A 16,228-nucleotide genomic window follows, 5' to 3' on the forward strand; every position below is an offset into this window, starting at 1 on the left:
GTCCGACTTAAACTATAAAAATAAGATATTTATTCCCAACTCAATTTTTTAATAATTTACAGTTTTAAACTTTTGACCAAAATATTATTTATTCTTTTAATTTGACATACTTTTAAAAGAAAAATTATCTTTTGACAACAAATTTTTTGACAAAATTGACTTAAATAAAATTAAAATAAATTATTTTTTTTATTTTTTAACTAAAATAAAATAATAAAATAATATTTTTAACCTAAATTAAAACTTTGTTAAAGTTTGTAAGAAAAAAATTTGTTAACTTATCGTTTCCCCTTTTAAAAATTTTTAAACGGACGACTTAGTATCACAGTGATCAACCAGAGTAGAATCGGATCATATCACAAATTTAGCAAACCAATCTCATCAAAAAATGTTTAATATAAATGAGTTCACTCTTTTTTTCTTTGCTGAATCGCTCACTCATTACTTTTAGGCGTGAACCGACATCATTTAAAATGTATTTTTCCAACTCAAACCGCATAGATTTTGGAAACCAAAATATACATAGACAGGCACAACTTGTCCCTCAATATACGACAGGTACAAGATGCCATGATAACTTTTCGTAATATACTTACAGTCATTATAAATATAAAAAATATATATTATGTTAGTTGTAATGACACAAAACCTAAAGGATGGTTTTAAAAGATGTTACAAAATAAGAATATACAAAAGATGTCGAATAGTACAAGTGACTAATCTTATAAAAAAAACAGTATAATAACCGTGAGATACGAATAATACCAGTTTAGTAGTTGTCCTTATTTGCAGTTTCCAACAGGCAACAATGTAGAAATGAAGTACTATAGTGTAACTTTGATTACCGTAACCATAACCTATCATGGATCTCAACCTTTTACCATCTTCAATTCAATTGGTAGGTGTAGTGAAAAATGGAACTACAAACTATCATACCACATCAGCAGCACCACTAATATTTAAGCTTTACAAATTTTAGAGACAAAATCAAATTACTCCCTGAAAATCTGATACAGTCAATTTGTCCTTGTCTGCAACAAGAACTCTGTTCGGTTAATTATAGCAATCAACAAAGCAATCATGTGCCTGTAGGTGTTATACTTGAAGGTTCATCTTACCATGTTTCTGCCAGATATACACATTTTTCAAACTTATTTGTCAATACCAACATTAGTTTTTCACTACAATTTCCCTTCTATACAAATTTGTGACTCGAATATTTTAGAATTAGGAAAGCCAGCCAGGCATTTGATTTCACTCAGAGAGAAGCATATTGCAATCCATAAATTCACTCACTTGAATACTCTCTTTTTTTAATGTTAGTATATCAAGAGATCCAATGGTTAGGGACACAAACAGAGAGTACGTTCCTTAACTGATAATGTAAAAAAATTACAAATGAAGACATAGAAGAAACAAAAGGAGGGAGAGAGAAACACAGAACAGTAGACACGAATAGTTTATGAATACTAGAAACTATAAGGGCAACCCTGAAAAACACCCAGCACAAAGCAGTGGAATGAATTGCTTAGGCTTTTTCCCACTTGAGGGGCTTGACCACTTCCCATGTGAAATCAGGGTCCTCTCTGCCAAAGTGTCCATATGCAGCAGTCTTCAAGAACCGGTTATTCCCACCCCTCTTCAGATCAAGGTTGATGGAAATCATACCAGGTCTGAAGTCAAAGTTCTCCTTCACAATGTTCAGGATCTCTTTGTCATGGATCTTCCCAGTTCCATAGGTATCAACGAAAACAGACAAAGGCTCAGGCACACCGATAGCATAAGACACTTGCACAATGCATCTCCTGGCAAGTCCACTGGCCACAATGCTCTTGGCAGCCTGCCTCACAATGTAAGCACCACTCCTATCAACCTTGGTGGGGTCCTTTCCAGAGAAGGCACCACCGCCATGAGCACCCCATCCTCCATAGGTGTCAATGATGATCTTCCTCCCGGTCAGACCGGCATCACCATGAGGACCACCAATCACAAAACGCCCAGAGGGGTTCAAGTGGAAGATGGTCTTCTCATCAAGGTACTTCTCGGGAATCACAGGCTTGATCACGTGCTCCTTCAGATCAGCAGCAATTTCATCGTTTGTCACAGTCTCGTCATGCTGTGTGGAGATGAGCACAGTGTGGACACGTACTGGAACCATGGCACCCTTGTCATTGTAATACTCAACAGTCACTTGGGTCTTGCCATCAGGCCTGAGCCAAGGGCAGGTACCGTTCTTGCGAACCTCGGTGAGACGAGCCCCAAGTTTGGTTGCAAGGACATGGCTCAACGGCATCAATTCAGGGGTCTCGTCGGTGGCATAGCCAAACATGTGACCCTGGTCGCCGGCACCGATTTCTTCAGGCCTTTTGGTGAGATGGCCATGCACACCCTGGGCAATATCAGGACTCTGCTGCTCGATGTTGACAAGGACCTTGCAGTTGTCGGCATCAAGTCCCACATCGTCTGAGATGAAGCCGATGTTCCTGCAGGTGTCACGTACGATCTTCTCGTAGTCAACGTTGGCCTTGGTGGTGATTTCTCCGAAGACCATGACCAGGTTGGTTTTGGTGCATGTCTCACAAGCAACCTTGCTCTCTGGATCTTGCTCAAGGCAGGCGTCAAGAACAGCATCGGAGATTTGGTCGCAGAGCTTGTCTGGGTGTCCCTCGTTCACGGACTCGGAGGTAAACAGAAATGTCTCTGCCATCTTTCAACTTTCAAAACTGCACGACAACCCTAAAATTAGAGCCTGAATGCAAATCCACAAAAAGGGAGTATAGTAGTAGCATAATATTCAGCAGGGGAAAAGCTTTTTAGACAAAAGTACCGTTTTGTAACCATACAAACAAGCAATTAACCAACGGAAAGTGGATCTAGCAGAAGTACATGACAAACCAAATCTCTCTAATGGAGTGTCTATATTTAGTAGCAGAGTGCAGCAAACAGAATTAAGTACTAATGTTTTAAATTAAACAAGTATTAAAGAAAAAACATAATGCTTAGAAGCATGAACAACTTCAAAATTAACATAAACCCTCTAATCAGCAAACCATATCTAAGCAAGCACAACGTCAAAGTTCAATTAGAAACCGAAAATCCCCCAAAAGTGATTATTTTTTCACAAGCTATCTTTAGAGAAACTTGGATATGGACTAGATCTGAAAGAGTGACGCGTTTCCGCAGCAAGTAAAGAAGCATAACAGTGTTAACAATAGCGAGTAAAAACCCCTTCGGGGAAACAGAGATCGACGCAGTGGAGGAAAAAACAAAGAAAATGGAGGCATAAGTCCAAGATCCCAAATCGAGAAAGCGTGAAAAGAAAAGTAACCTGAAGGGTAGAATAGCAGAGGATGAGAGAGTATGAACGAGGGTGGGTGAAATGTAAGCACTCAGTTGCCATTTATAGGGAAAATGGGTGGGTGGTGGAATTTAATGACGGAAATGCCCTGAGTAAGAGAAACATATTGCATTATTGACTAGTTAGACATCAGTATATTCTTTTACACAGATTTCTTAAATCTATTTTTTTTTATGTTTATAATTTATTACAAATTATGAGAAAATCATTAACCGAGATATATGATCTCTATTTTTTTTCCATATTTTTAGTTCAATCATTAAAAATGTCTTTAAACAATATGTTTTTAGTATTTTTTTTTTCTCTATACTAAGAGTGCTGCCAACACATGACAATAATATATAATGTAACATGATATAATAATAATAATTACCACTTGAATATATCATTAATGAATATATAGTACTATAAATAAATATATAATAAGAATAGTATTTAACAATTGTTTTCTATATTTTTTTGGTATGTTTTTTTTTGTGTATGTATCAATTTTAATTTTCAATAATAATAATAATAATAATAATAATAATAATTCAATTTAATTAGTGGGATGTATTTAATAAATTCCTATTTTTTGTTTCAATTTTTTTACATGTTTGATATTTAATGAAATAAGAACTTAATAGTTTTATTTGGTAAATATTAATTATTTCCCTTTTTGCGTAAAAATAATTTAGTTACATAAAATAATCAATAAAAATTTGATTTAAAGTAAATAATTTTGTGAAGTATTTTAATTTAATAATAAAAGTAATCACCAAAAAGTATCATAGTTAAGGATGTTAAGGTATGGTATAGGTAAATATTTCTCCCATACTTGTATTAATCTCCGTGCAGATACCCACATATTTTTGTAATATTCATAGATACTCACTAGTATTTATAAAAGAAAATTTTAATATTTAACAACATATTTTAATCATAAATTAAAATAAAATTACACTGCATAATATTCATGAATTTTAAATAAAGTGCATATAACTCATCTAAATAGTATTGAATGACAATTAAAAAAAAATGAAAAATTTTTAGAACCAATTAATAAAAAATAACTCATTCAAAAAATCAATGTGTTAGTGTTTTAATCATGATTTCTTTAATTTTTGTGAATCTAGATGAGAGTATGATACTCGTACCTGCCTTGTTAACATACCGCTATCAAAAATACACATATCTATTATCAACAGATATTTATTTACAATATTTATTTTTTACTTATTATAAATTTTATCCACAAGTATATGTGGTACGAAATTTTTTGACATCCTTATTTATAATGAACATTTAGATGTTTAATAATAGTATTTTTTTTTATAAGTACATAACATTTTCTGTATTTTTGAATCTAAAGTATTTTTATGAATGAATACGTCAGTTTTAATAATCGTAAATAGAATTTACGTGAATAATCATTCTTTAATTGATAGGATGTAAATTAACCCTCTAATTACGTACTAATTATATGAGAATAAAGATCATAAATCTGTATTTTGTGAAAATTTTAATTAATAGCAGTCATATAAAAATATTCAAATTTTATTTTGTGATTTCAACTTTATTCCGAAAACAAAAAAAAAAAACTAAAAATACTGTAAACATAACAGTAACTTGACTTAACCTTTTAGGTTGAATCTCGCAATCGACTCTCCCACTTTGATGACGAAAGTGTAGACTTTTTTTATTAATAAAAAATTCATGTGAAAAAATTATAATATAATTCACGTACTTATTCGGTTAGTCGAATTAACAAAGTTACTATTATTATAATTATTATAATATACGTGGCTGATTTTTTTATAATAATGAATTGCAATTTTGTGACTTTAAAATGACATCATGGATTATTACTTTTGCAAATATATTACCATGTAGAATTGATGGAAACGATAAGGTTCAAATATTTCATTATATGGAAGGTTCCTGATTTTAAACATGGAATGAAAATCAATATTACTGAGCAAATGCATGGGTGTCTAGTTTTTCCAATGATCTTATTATAATAATTTATTAATTGTGAATTTTAAAAACTCATGAAACTATAAAAAAATTTAAATATAAAATGTACTAGACTTGCTTAATTGAGTGGGGTTTTTTTAAATTAAATTGCACATGATTTTTCTTAGCAACTGAAAAGTGATATACCTCTCTCTCTATACATATAATTATATTACTTTTATCTTAATTTTATTGAAATAATTTAAATAGATTATTTATTTTCAGTTAAGTCAAACCTTTTAAAAAATAATTAAGTTTTTTTGTTAAATTTATATTTAAGATATGTTAGGTGTTAGTTTGTAATTTTTTATTTTTGGTTTTCTTTATTTTTTTTTTCAATTCGTTTTTTAGGTGTTTGTATCGTATTACATGATATTGTCAATATTTTATGATGGATAATAATTTTTTTATTCATTCTTAACCGGTTACTTGAATCTATCATAAATTATTTATTTTAATTCTTTTATGATATAATGTAATAATCTAAAAATTATTGAAATGAGAGATTAAAAGTGATTAAAAAAAGAGAATTAAAATATTAATTATTAGTTTACAATAAGTGAATGTTACACGTTAGTATTTTAGAATTAATGTTAAATTTTATTATTTTATATTTAATTTAACTCTTATATTTATTTATTTTTATTCAATTTAATTTTAACTTTGTTTTCAATAGAACAATTTTCATCTTCAATTTTATAAATATGGTCTATATATTTTTAAAAATTGACATTTATATTAAAATTTATGTAATTATTTCTAAAGAAACTCTAATAATGTTATTGAATTATATTTAAATAACTTTGTTTGTAGTATTATAAACTATATGAATTGATAATATAATAGTTAAAAATATTTACTCTGTTTTTATATGAAACTTAAATTTTTGTCATAAATATATTAATATTTATAAATCATATTTTCAAATGTTTTTGTTAATTAAAATAAACTTTTATATATTCAAAGCTAATTTAAATATATTTTTATATGTCTAAATCCTATTTTTATAAATATAATAATATTTATAAATGATATTTCAGATATTCTTTTTAAATAAAATAAATTTTCATTTTCATTTTAATATAATATTTGTTTAATAAATATAATAATATTCATAAATCACATTGTCATTTGTCTGGTATTTTTGTTAATTAAAATAGAATTTTATTCTTATATTAAAATAACGTTTATTTAATAAATATAAAAACATTTACAAATCATATTTTTAGATATTTATTGATTAAAATATTAATTTGAATAAAAAATATTGGTATAGTAAAAATAAAAATGTAACAAAATTTAAAATAAGGACATATTTAAATTTTATATCTAAATTTAAAGTTTAAAAGGATATTAACTATTTTTTTTTATTTCAAAATGTAACGTTTAAAAGAGTATATTGGATTGTGACAGCATTGTTACCTAACACTATATTTGTTGAGGTTGATGGAGAATCTGAAATGAATGTATAAAAGTAGCATAAAAATGAATGAGGCACTATTCAGTGGGGGCATTCAAATGGCACCTCATCTTGATCGTGCATCTCACGCTGACATCTGTGCAAACGGCGACCGTTGATCTCTCTCTGTCTCTGTCACAAACCAAAGCACATGAACAAAAAATGTGGCACCCAACAGTATCTTCGGTGGGATTTTATTGCCACTCACATGACTCTTTGAAGTACCTCTCACACCCCAAAGCTACTATTTTTATTGTCTTATTAGTAAGAATCAAAGAAAAAGACTAAATTATATATCACATGTAGGATGTTTAAAATTTGGATTATAAAAAAGATAAAGCAAAATTATTTTTAATTTTTTTTTCTTTTCTTCTACAAATCCATAAATGATCACAGATATAGTATATGTGATGAAAAAGGTTAAAACACAAAAAGTTTATTTAGAGAGAAAAGGAAAATGAGGAGTGATGATTCTAGAATGTTTGTCAATTCCGTATTGATGTTGCTCAGTACTGCGTAAAAGTTTTAAATGATTATGTTTGCATATTGCCATAGATATATAGGTGTGACTAATTAAATCTATGTTTAACTTCATACAAAATTTCTACATACCGCATAGTAGGTATACCTTTTCCATAAGGAGAAATTTTGTTGGCTTTAATGTAAAATTCTAAAAAAAAATAACGCTTTAGAATAAAAAGCAATTTAAAAACGGTGAAATTTATTATTTTAATTTTAAAAAATTTAATATAAATATAACTATTATAAATGAGTTTTATTATTTTAAAACATGTTATTTATCTAGAAAATATTTTTTTTAGAGTTCTTTGACTTTTTTATAAGAATTTGTGTTTTCTATTCAACTTGTTGAAGATTTGAAACCATAAAAGTGATTCTCACTACAAACTCTTTCATTTATACTGATCTGTTTTTTCATTCACTTAAGTTTGTTTCAATAATTTTATTTTTTGTTGTATGAGGATTTTTTCATATATTTTTTTAATCTTCTATATGAGTCTCAGTTGATTTATGATCATAACAGTAAGTCCTAATCGTTCTTGTGGTGTTTCTATATGTAGATAGAGCATCTGTGTGGTTGGAGGTAGTTTGGAGTTTAGAGTTGTTTGGGTCTTGTGAATTGCTTAGTCAGGTAAGGGAAACTAATTGTTTTTGTGTATGTGAATTTGATAAATTTGATGTTTTGCATGTTAAAGAAATTTGGACTGATAGAATTGAGTTGATGTGTATGTTTTGATGTGAATTTGTATGGTATACATGTGAATTGATGTTTGAATGGTCTAGTGGGATTTTATGTGGATTGGGAAACTTACATAAGAATGTTATATATGTATATCTTTGATGATGATTTCTATTGATTGAGCTACTTTGTTTATTCTTTTACGATTAATAATGAATATAAGAATGATGTTTTGAGCATGTGGAGTGATGATGTTTAAAAAGTTTCAAGGAAAACTCTTATGTGATGGTATTGTTAGTGTATGTCTTGATATAAGAGATGTCAGAAAGGATGTATTCTGATCCCTTATAATCGATAGTTCACACTCAAATAGAGTATAATGAGTTATGTGATGAGAGTCGTATGATAACCTAATCTTTGGACTTGATTTTAGATCCTAAACGTCAAGGGGATTAATCTTGAGTATGGTTAGGTGATAACCCCTTGAGGCTAGACTTTGTAGAGTCTATGAACCATCACAGGTACACACCTCTAGTGAATTTTATATCAAAGACATGTATCCGAATAATTGAGTTTAATGTCAACTGCTTTGTATGCATATACGGTTCAAAATAATTCAAGTGTGGGTCAAAATTCCACATTGGATAAAATAGACAAAATTAAACACTATATAAGAATAAAACTCCATAAAAGTCCATAACATCATTGTCTTAATGTTTTGGAGGTTAAAGTGGTGTGAGATGCCTTATATATAGAACCATAATCTCTCGATAACCACAACGGAATATTAATAGTGGTTAGTCTTCCTGTAGTATTTTTGTTGATTTTAGTTTGTGTGTATAATGTTATACTTTTATAGTTATATATTTTGTAAGACTATATTAATATATTTTATACATCGAATCACATGTCTTGAATATTACGAAGAAATGTCTTATTTTATTGGTTTTAAATTGTTAAAATGGGATGTTACATGTCATCTTATGAAGAACTAATTCCAATGTTTGGATATACTTATTTGAGTATAGGCAAATAATAATATTAGTTAATTAATGACTAAATTATGTTTTGGATCCCTGATAAACTTGAGAACTTTCAGTTGAGTCTCTATTCAATTTTTGTAATATATTGAGTCCTCCAAATCTTTAAACTTTTCAATTGAGTTATTGTCGGTTAGATTTGTTTGTTTCTTATATGACATGACAGTTATCTTGTATTGTCATCCCACTTAAATATGTCACATGATATATCGTTTAAAACTACCATAATGACAGAGATCTCTCCCAATAATTTGTTGTTGTATTTACCTAAAATTATTCTTAAAGCTAATAAAAATTATAAATTTATAAAATATAAAAGTAAAAAATATATAATATTACAAAAAAAATTATAAATTTATGGAATATAAAATAAAAATACATAATACAATGATTTAAAAAAATTATATTTTATAATTCTATAAATTTATAATTTAATGATTTCATAATTTTATAATTTTGTAATTTAACAATTTATAATTATATCATTTTATATTATATAATTATATAATTTTATATTTTTAAAAAAATTATATTTTTATAAATTTATACTTTTACATAAAATATAAAAAATTATATTTTATATTTGTATAAAATTATATAAAAATATAAAAATATGATTTTATAAAAAAAAATACAATATAAAAATATAAACTTTACATATTTAATATAAAAATATAAAATATAAACTATGATTTTTATATTTTATAATTATAAAAATATGATTTTATAAAATATAATTTTATAAAAATATATAATTTTATAAAAATTATCTAAAATTATAAATTATATAAAAAAAATTATAAAATGATAGGATAATAAATCATAAAATTAAAAACTATAAAATTATAAAATAATGAAATTAAAAATTTATTAAATTATTTATTTTTTAAATCATAAAATTATTTATTTTATATATTTGACAAATTTATAAGTTTATAATTTATATATTTTTCTATTTTATAATATTATATATTTTATAATTTTATATTTTATAATTTTATAATTTTTATTAACTTTAATAATAAATTTAGGTAAATAGAACCATAAATCCTTAAGAGAAATCTCGTCATTGTAGTAATTTACAACTATGTATTATGTGATAGTATTTGAAGGTGTGATTGTGCATGATAATTAACTTATTAGGTCATATAGGTAACAAAAAAATTTAATAGGAGGGACTTAATTGAAAAGTTTTGAAATTTTGAAGACTATAGAGACTCAACTGAAAGTTCTCAATTTTATAAGAAATTTAAAACATAATTAAGCCATAATTAATTAGCACTAATTGAAAAAATGATATTTAATTGTATTATTACTTGCACTTTTCTAATCTATCCTTCCTTAAAATTTGATATAAGAGTAACAAAAAGTCTTAAAAAAAAAAATGAAAGACATTTTAGAAACAATCTCATAAACTTAGTTGATATTAAACACCATGTTTAACCTTTTTTTCTTATAAAATATGATAAGCCAAAGATTCAGTTTTGGCTTAGAGTTAATGAATACATGAATATGTCTCATCCTTGTCTTACAAAAACCAAGCAACCACAAACTATCATACTTCTTGTATAATTGTCATGCCAACAACACTTTAATTTTATCTTCATAATCTTTTTTGGACAACAGTTATTATTCACACTGTCCCTACTATGTTGATACCAGCAAAAAGAGAAGGAAGTGAAATTGGTTTCTGACATTAATAAAGTAAAACAAAACTATATAAAATGGTATATCATAATTAATTTAATTTAACAACCAAACTCTTGTTAGAGGATCGGATTTTTTAAAAGAAATATTAAGAAAAACCGGTAACTAATAGACTAATTTATATAAAATGTCGAAACATTATATTTAATAAAAAACGCTTTTGTCTATTTTTACAAGTATGTTTTTTAATTCCTTAAAGGTTACAATAAAAAATGAATTAACTATAAAACTAACAAAATAATTTGTAAAATTATAAATTAGAGTTAAATATATTTGTAGTTTCTAAATTTTGAAAATAAAATTAGAATTTATTTTTATTTCAAATTTATTTAAAATAATTTGTAAAACTATAAATTAGAGTTAAATATATTTGTAGTTTCTAAATTTTGAAAATAAAATTAGAATTTATCCTTATTTCAAACTTATTTAGAAATGACCATATAGTTTTATTAACCCAATAATGTCAATATAATTTTATGTGTTAAACTACGTTTCATGAATATTAAAATAATTGGATCAAGAATATTATATCATTTCATTTATAAAGTTTGACAACAAATTATATTAATATTTTGAGACAAAAACAAATTTTAACAAAATTTGTAGACTACAAATATATTTAACCTATAAATTATTAATCAATTTAATCTTTAAAATTATAAATAATAAGTATAGTTGATCTTTAATTAAAAAAATTAATTACACCTTTCATCCCTTCATGTACATATTAACAAATGTTATTGCCAAAATATAATTAATTGTAATTAAAGACTAATTAAGGATTTACTGGTGTGGTAACTTTGGAAACTATTTTATTAATTTGAAATCTTATAATTTTGAAAATTAAGTTGATTAATGACACGTTCTTGCAACTTCTCTCAACAGCCATTATGAAGTGGAAAAGTACCCAAACACCAAATCAAGCACAACAACGGTCTTGCTACGAAAGACGTGTCAAAAATTGTCATTGCTGTAAATCACCTTAACAACAGTTCCCAGTGGTCCATGTTGTTGGAGAAGACAATTACACAAAGACATAAACTTAGAAAACAATACAATCACATGACCAGTACCACCAACTCCAACATGAAGCGGCATAGTAAATAGGAACTATTATAGAAAAAATTATTGAGAGAAATTTGGTGGGATCCATTTTTCTAGAGCAATTTGCAAACTACTATTATTGGACTTTTAAGTAGGAACACAGAAAATTACACATACGTTTACCATGGAAATTGCAGCACAGAAAATGATTGAGAAGACAAAAATTGTGAGATCAATTAGTTCAATTTTCTATTACGGATTCACTTTCTTGATCATCGTCATCAGACCCTCATCACCCTTCATCAACTACAAGAATTGAAGTAATTAAAATGCACGTGACTGAGGACTTTATTATTCAGAGATTCCTAGCAATCCATTACCCTAATGGATAGTATATTTTTTTAATATGGCAACAAAAGATACATTGGTTGTGCATACAGGTACACTTTTTTTAATTGATAATGTAAAAAATTGTAAATGAAGTACACAGAAGAAACAAAATAAGAGAACGGAGAGGAAGAAGGGCATACATCAAGTAGGGGACATAGAAGGTTTTGAATATTTGGTATCACATGAGCAACTCTCAAAAAACTCCCAGCACAGAGCGGTGGAATGAATTACTTAAGTCTTTTCCCACTTGAGGGGCTTCACCACTTCCCATGTGAAATCAGGATCCTCTCTGCCAAAGTGTCCATATGCAGCAGTCTTCAAGAATCTGCCATTCCCACCCCTCTTCAGATCAAGGTTGATGGAAATCATACCAGGCCTGAAGTCAAAGTTCTCCTTCACAATCTTCAGGATCTCCTTGTCAGGAATCTTCCCAGTTCCATGGGTATCAACGAAAACAGACAGAGGCTCAGGCACACCGATAGCATAAGACACTTGCACAATGCATCTCCTGGCAAGTCCACTGGCCACAATGCTCTTAGCAGCCTGCCTCACAATGTAAGCACCACTCCTATCAACCTTGGTGGGGTCCTTTCCAGAGAAGGCACCACCGCCATGAGCACCCCATCCTCCATAGGTGTCAATGATGATCTTCCTCCCGGTCAGACCGGCATCACCATGAGGACCACCAATCACAAAACGCCCAGAGGGGTTCAAGTGGAAGATGGTCTTCTCATCAAGGTACTTCTCGGGAATCACAGGCTTTATCACGTGCTCCTTCAGATCAGCAGCAATTTCATCGTTGGTCACAGTCTCATCATGTTGTGTGGAGATGAGCACAGTGTGGACACGTACTGGAACCATGGCACCCTTGTCATTGTAGTACTCAACAGTGACTTGGGTCTTGCCATCAGGCCTGAGCCAAGGGCAGGTACCGTTCTTGCGAACATCAGTGAGACGAGCCCCAAGTTTGGTTGCAAGGACGTGGCTCAACGGCATCAATTCAGGGGTCTCGTCGGTGGCATAGCCAAACATGTGACCCTGGTCGCCGGCACCGATTTCTTCAGGCCTTTTGGTGAGATGGCCATGCACACCCTGGGCAATATCAGGACTCTGCTGCTCGATGTTGACAAGGACCTTGCAGTTGTCGGCATCAAGTCCCACATCGTCTGAGATGAAGCCGATGTTCCTGCAGGTGTCACGCACGATCTTCTCGTAGTCAACGTTGGCCTTGGTGGTGATTTCTCCGAAGACCATGACCAGGTTGGTTTTGGTGCATGTCTCACAAGCAACCTTGCTCTCTGGATCTTGCTCAAGGCAGGCGTCAAGAACAGCATCGGAGATTTGGTCGCAGAGCTTGTCCGGGTGTCCCTCGTTCACGGACTCGGAGGTAAACAGAAATGTCTCTGCCATCTTTCAACTTTTGAACCTGCAAACACACGCATATACCAAAAATGGAATTAGTACCTAAGGGGATAGAAACTCACAAAAGGGATTTAGTTATACACAGGCCTCGAATTCAGACAGAAAAATTGAAAACAAGAGTGCCATTTTCTAACCATAAACAAAAACGCGTTGGGTTTAAATTGATTCCTCCTAAGGAATATATTAGAAACAACGAAAAAGAACTACAAACAAGCAAGTACAATTACAAAATTCGCCAAACCCCCCATCACAGAGCCATATATCAGCACAAGGTCAATCTTAATTGTAAACTCAAAATCCCAAATTAAATGTTTTTTTTTCATAGCTTAAATGTAAAAAGGCCATTCGTATAGATTCAGATTAGATTTGAAGGAAGTATAGTTCACATTCATCTAAACCCGTTTGGGGAAGGATAATCCTAGATCAACCCAGTGAAGGAAAAAACAGAAGCAAACAACCAAGATGTTCAAGATCCGAAATTGAAGCAATAGGTTAAGAAAAACAAGGTTACAACGGAGGGAAGGAAGAGTACCTTGGGAGGTAGAACAACGGAGAAATTTAGGTCGAGGGTTAAGGTGGCCTTGATCTGATGTCAAGTGCTGCGAGTTCTAACCGCGAGCATTGAGTTGGTATTTATAGAGAAAACGGGGTGGCTGGGGTGATTTAATGACGGAAATGCCCCTAAGTAACAAGATTAGATTGCGGGTTAGGTTCATCCTTTGCTGGCATTTCAATCCACCACTCTGATTGCGGAGTCAAATGAATCTCAACCGTTGACTGGACGGAGATGAGTCTCCGGGAGACAAGGATTTTCAAATCTTTTTATTGTAGTGTCTTCATCTTTACATGATCTGATGCAACTTGTGTGCTTGTTTTTCAATTATACAGAAAAGGTAATAAATATTAGCATTCATTAATGAAAAATAATGAGATTTAAGATTAATTAATAGTTTTTTCATTAGATTGATCCGTGAGATTAAGAATGTAGTAAGTGTTGGTACCTCTACCATTACCAACCCCACCCATTAGGGTTGGCCAAATTCAATCTGATTTTGACTTTCACCATTGTGGCATTGCATTGCATGCCATGTGTTTGTGCTTTTGACTCTGATTCTCTCATTCAAATACCTACTCCTAATAACCTCAAGATTCTATGATAAGTAGTATTAGAAGCATTTAATTGCATAAATTAAGTTATGCAAATAAAATAATGAGTGTGGTTGGTAGGGAGAAGATCCATGCCTTGGATTTGAGTGTGGTTTGGTTACCCTACAAGCCAAACTTCAACAATGGTCAATGCATAGATATTTCTATAAGCCTTTTTTTTCTTTCATGCCTTGAAGTATGCTGCCTTCAAGCTTTTCTTTTAAAAAATATATATATTTCATAACCAAAACTTTTTCAAATTAACACATTGATAGAATCATTTTTCAATTTTTCAACTAAAACTAATCCACTTAGAGATATAATATAAGATACAAACTCTACCTAAATTTGATTTAATATAAGATGTATTTAAATGTTGTAAAAATTAAGAAATTAAAAAAGTATTACAAATACTAAAAATATTTGTTTTTTCATCCATGGAAATTTTACTGATTTGAATAATTTTTTCTTGTATAAAAAAAAAATAAATCTTTGGATAGAGAACAACAAATTTTATAGCTCCCACAATGCATGATTCACAACGCCAACAACATGCATTACATAATGAAGTGACACGAGTTTGGATGACTCATGAGTTATTGTAGTGGTATTGTGAAAATAAAATATTGCATATGAATATTAATAAGTTTCAACACTGAATTAATGTTTGACCATTGACTATTGATTTTTTTGACAGCACCATTGACTATTAGTTTTCAAACTATTTTGGTATTTTTCACATTACTCACAATCTATTGACTAAGGTTTCTCGAAGCATTGTTCAAAGATCAATTCACTATATGATATATTATAGTATGGTAAGATTTTTCCCATAATTTTATTATTAGTTGGACCTAACACAAGCTTTTATGATAAACTCAATTTAAAGAAAATATTAATATGTTTCCTTAAAGTACCAGTTCAAAAAAAATAAAAAATAAAAAACAAATTTTCTATGTAAAACATGGTCAATATATTTAATCACAGATACTACTTTATTTTTTAACACTTACTTTTTATTTATCAATTTATTCATCATGGTGCCACTTGTAAACAACTATTAATTTAATTAGTTGATTATATTTGGTTCATCTGTTCGCAATAAACAAGATAATATTCTTTAATGAATCCTAATAATTTATTATTTAGATGTAACCATGAAAATAAAAATAAAAATAAATAATTAAAAATATAAAATATCTACCTCCCTCATGAGAATAAAAACAACCTAAAGCATGATAATATATTTTCCCTAAAAATAAAGATATTAATTAAAAATAGATTTTTAAGTATTTACTCTCATCTCATATTTTTTTAAATAAACCATAAAATGATAAAAAATATCGAATAAAAGTCTAATGTTACCTATTATCAACTTTCGTGAGAAGTTTCGAAAAGGATAGAATTGAACAGAAAATTGCCACCAATTGTGACCAATGTTTACCAAAGAGTGTGGTGTGGTGACACAT

At 29.3% G+C, this 16,228-nt stretch overlaps 2 protein-coding genes across 2 annotated transcripts; both read right to left on the reverse strand.

The window, feature by feature from the left end:
- Positions 1-1,343: 1,343 nt before the first annotated feature.
- LOC114175732 (S-adenosylmethionine synthase-like) lies at positions 1,344-3,455 on the reverse strand. Its single transcript, XM_028060519.2, has 2 exons — positions 3,329-3,455; positions 1,344-2,723 (listed from the first exon to the last, which is right to left on the reverse strand). The coding sequence occupies exon 2, from the start codon at positions 2,705-2,707 to the stop codon at positions 1,529-1,531; it is 1,179 nt and encodes a 392-aa protein (XP_027916320.1). The 5' UTR covers positions 2,708-2,723; positions 3,329-3,455; the 3' UTR covers positions 1,344-1,528.
- An 8,708-nt stretch (positions 3,456-12,163) lies between these two features.
- Positions 12,164-14,283, reverse strand: LOC114177421 (S-adenosylmethionine synthase). The gene is made up of 2 exons (XM_028062753.2): positions 14,146-14,283; positions 12,164-13,617 (listed from the first exon to the last, which is right to left on the reverse strand). The coding sequence occupies exon 2, from the start codon at positions 13,599-13,601 to the stop codon at positions 12,423-12,425; it is 1,179 nt and encodes a 392-aa protein (XP_027918554.2). The 5' UTR covers positions 13,602-13,617; positions 14,146-14,283; the 3' UTR covers positions 12,164-12,422.
- Between the last annotated feature and the right edge of the window lie 1,945 nt (positions 14,284-16,228).

The sequence above is a fragment of the Vigna unguiculata genome, chromosome 3 (assembly GCF_037176805.1).
Source record: "Vigna unguiculata cultivar grain cowpea cultivar isolate G323 ecotype 2 chromosome 3, ASM3717680v1, whole genome shotgun sequence".
NCBI classification, from domain to species: domain Eukaryota; kingdom Viridiplantae; phylum Streptophyta; class Magnoliopsida; order Fabales; family Fabaceae; genus Vigna; species Vigna unguiculata.

What these genes read in the sequence shown, in the direction of transcription:
- LOC114175732 (XM_028060519.2), bottom strand. Translation starts at nt 2,707, where the DNA reads ATGGCAGAGACATTTCTGTTTACCTCCGAGTCCGTGAACGAGGGACAC.
- LOC114177421 (XM_028062753.2), bottom strand. Translation starts at nt 13,601, where the DNA reads ATGGCAGAGACATTTCTGTTTACCTCCGAGTCCGTGAACGAGGGACAC.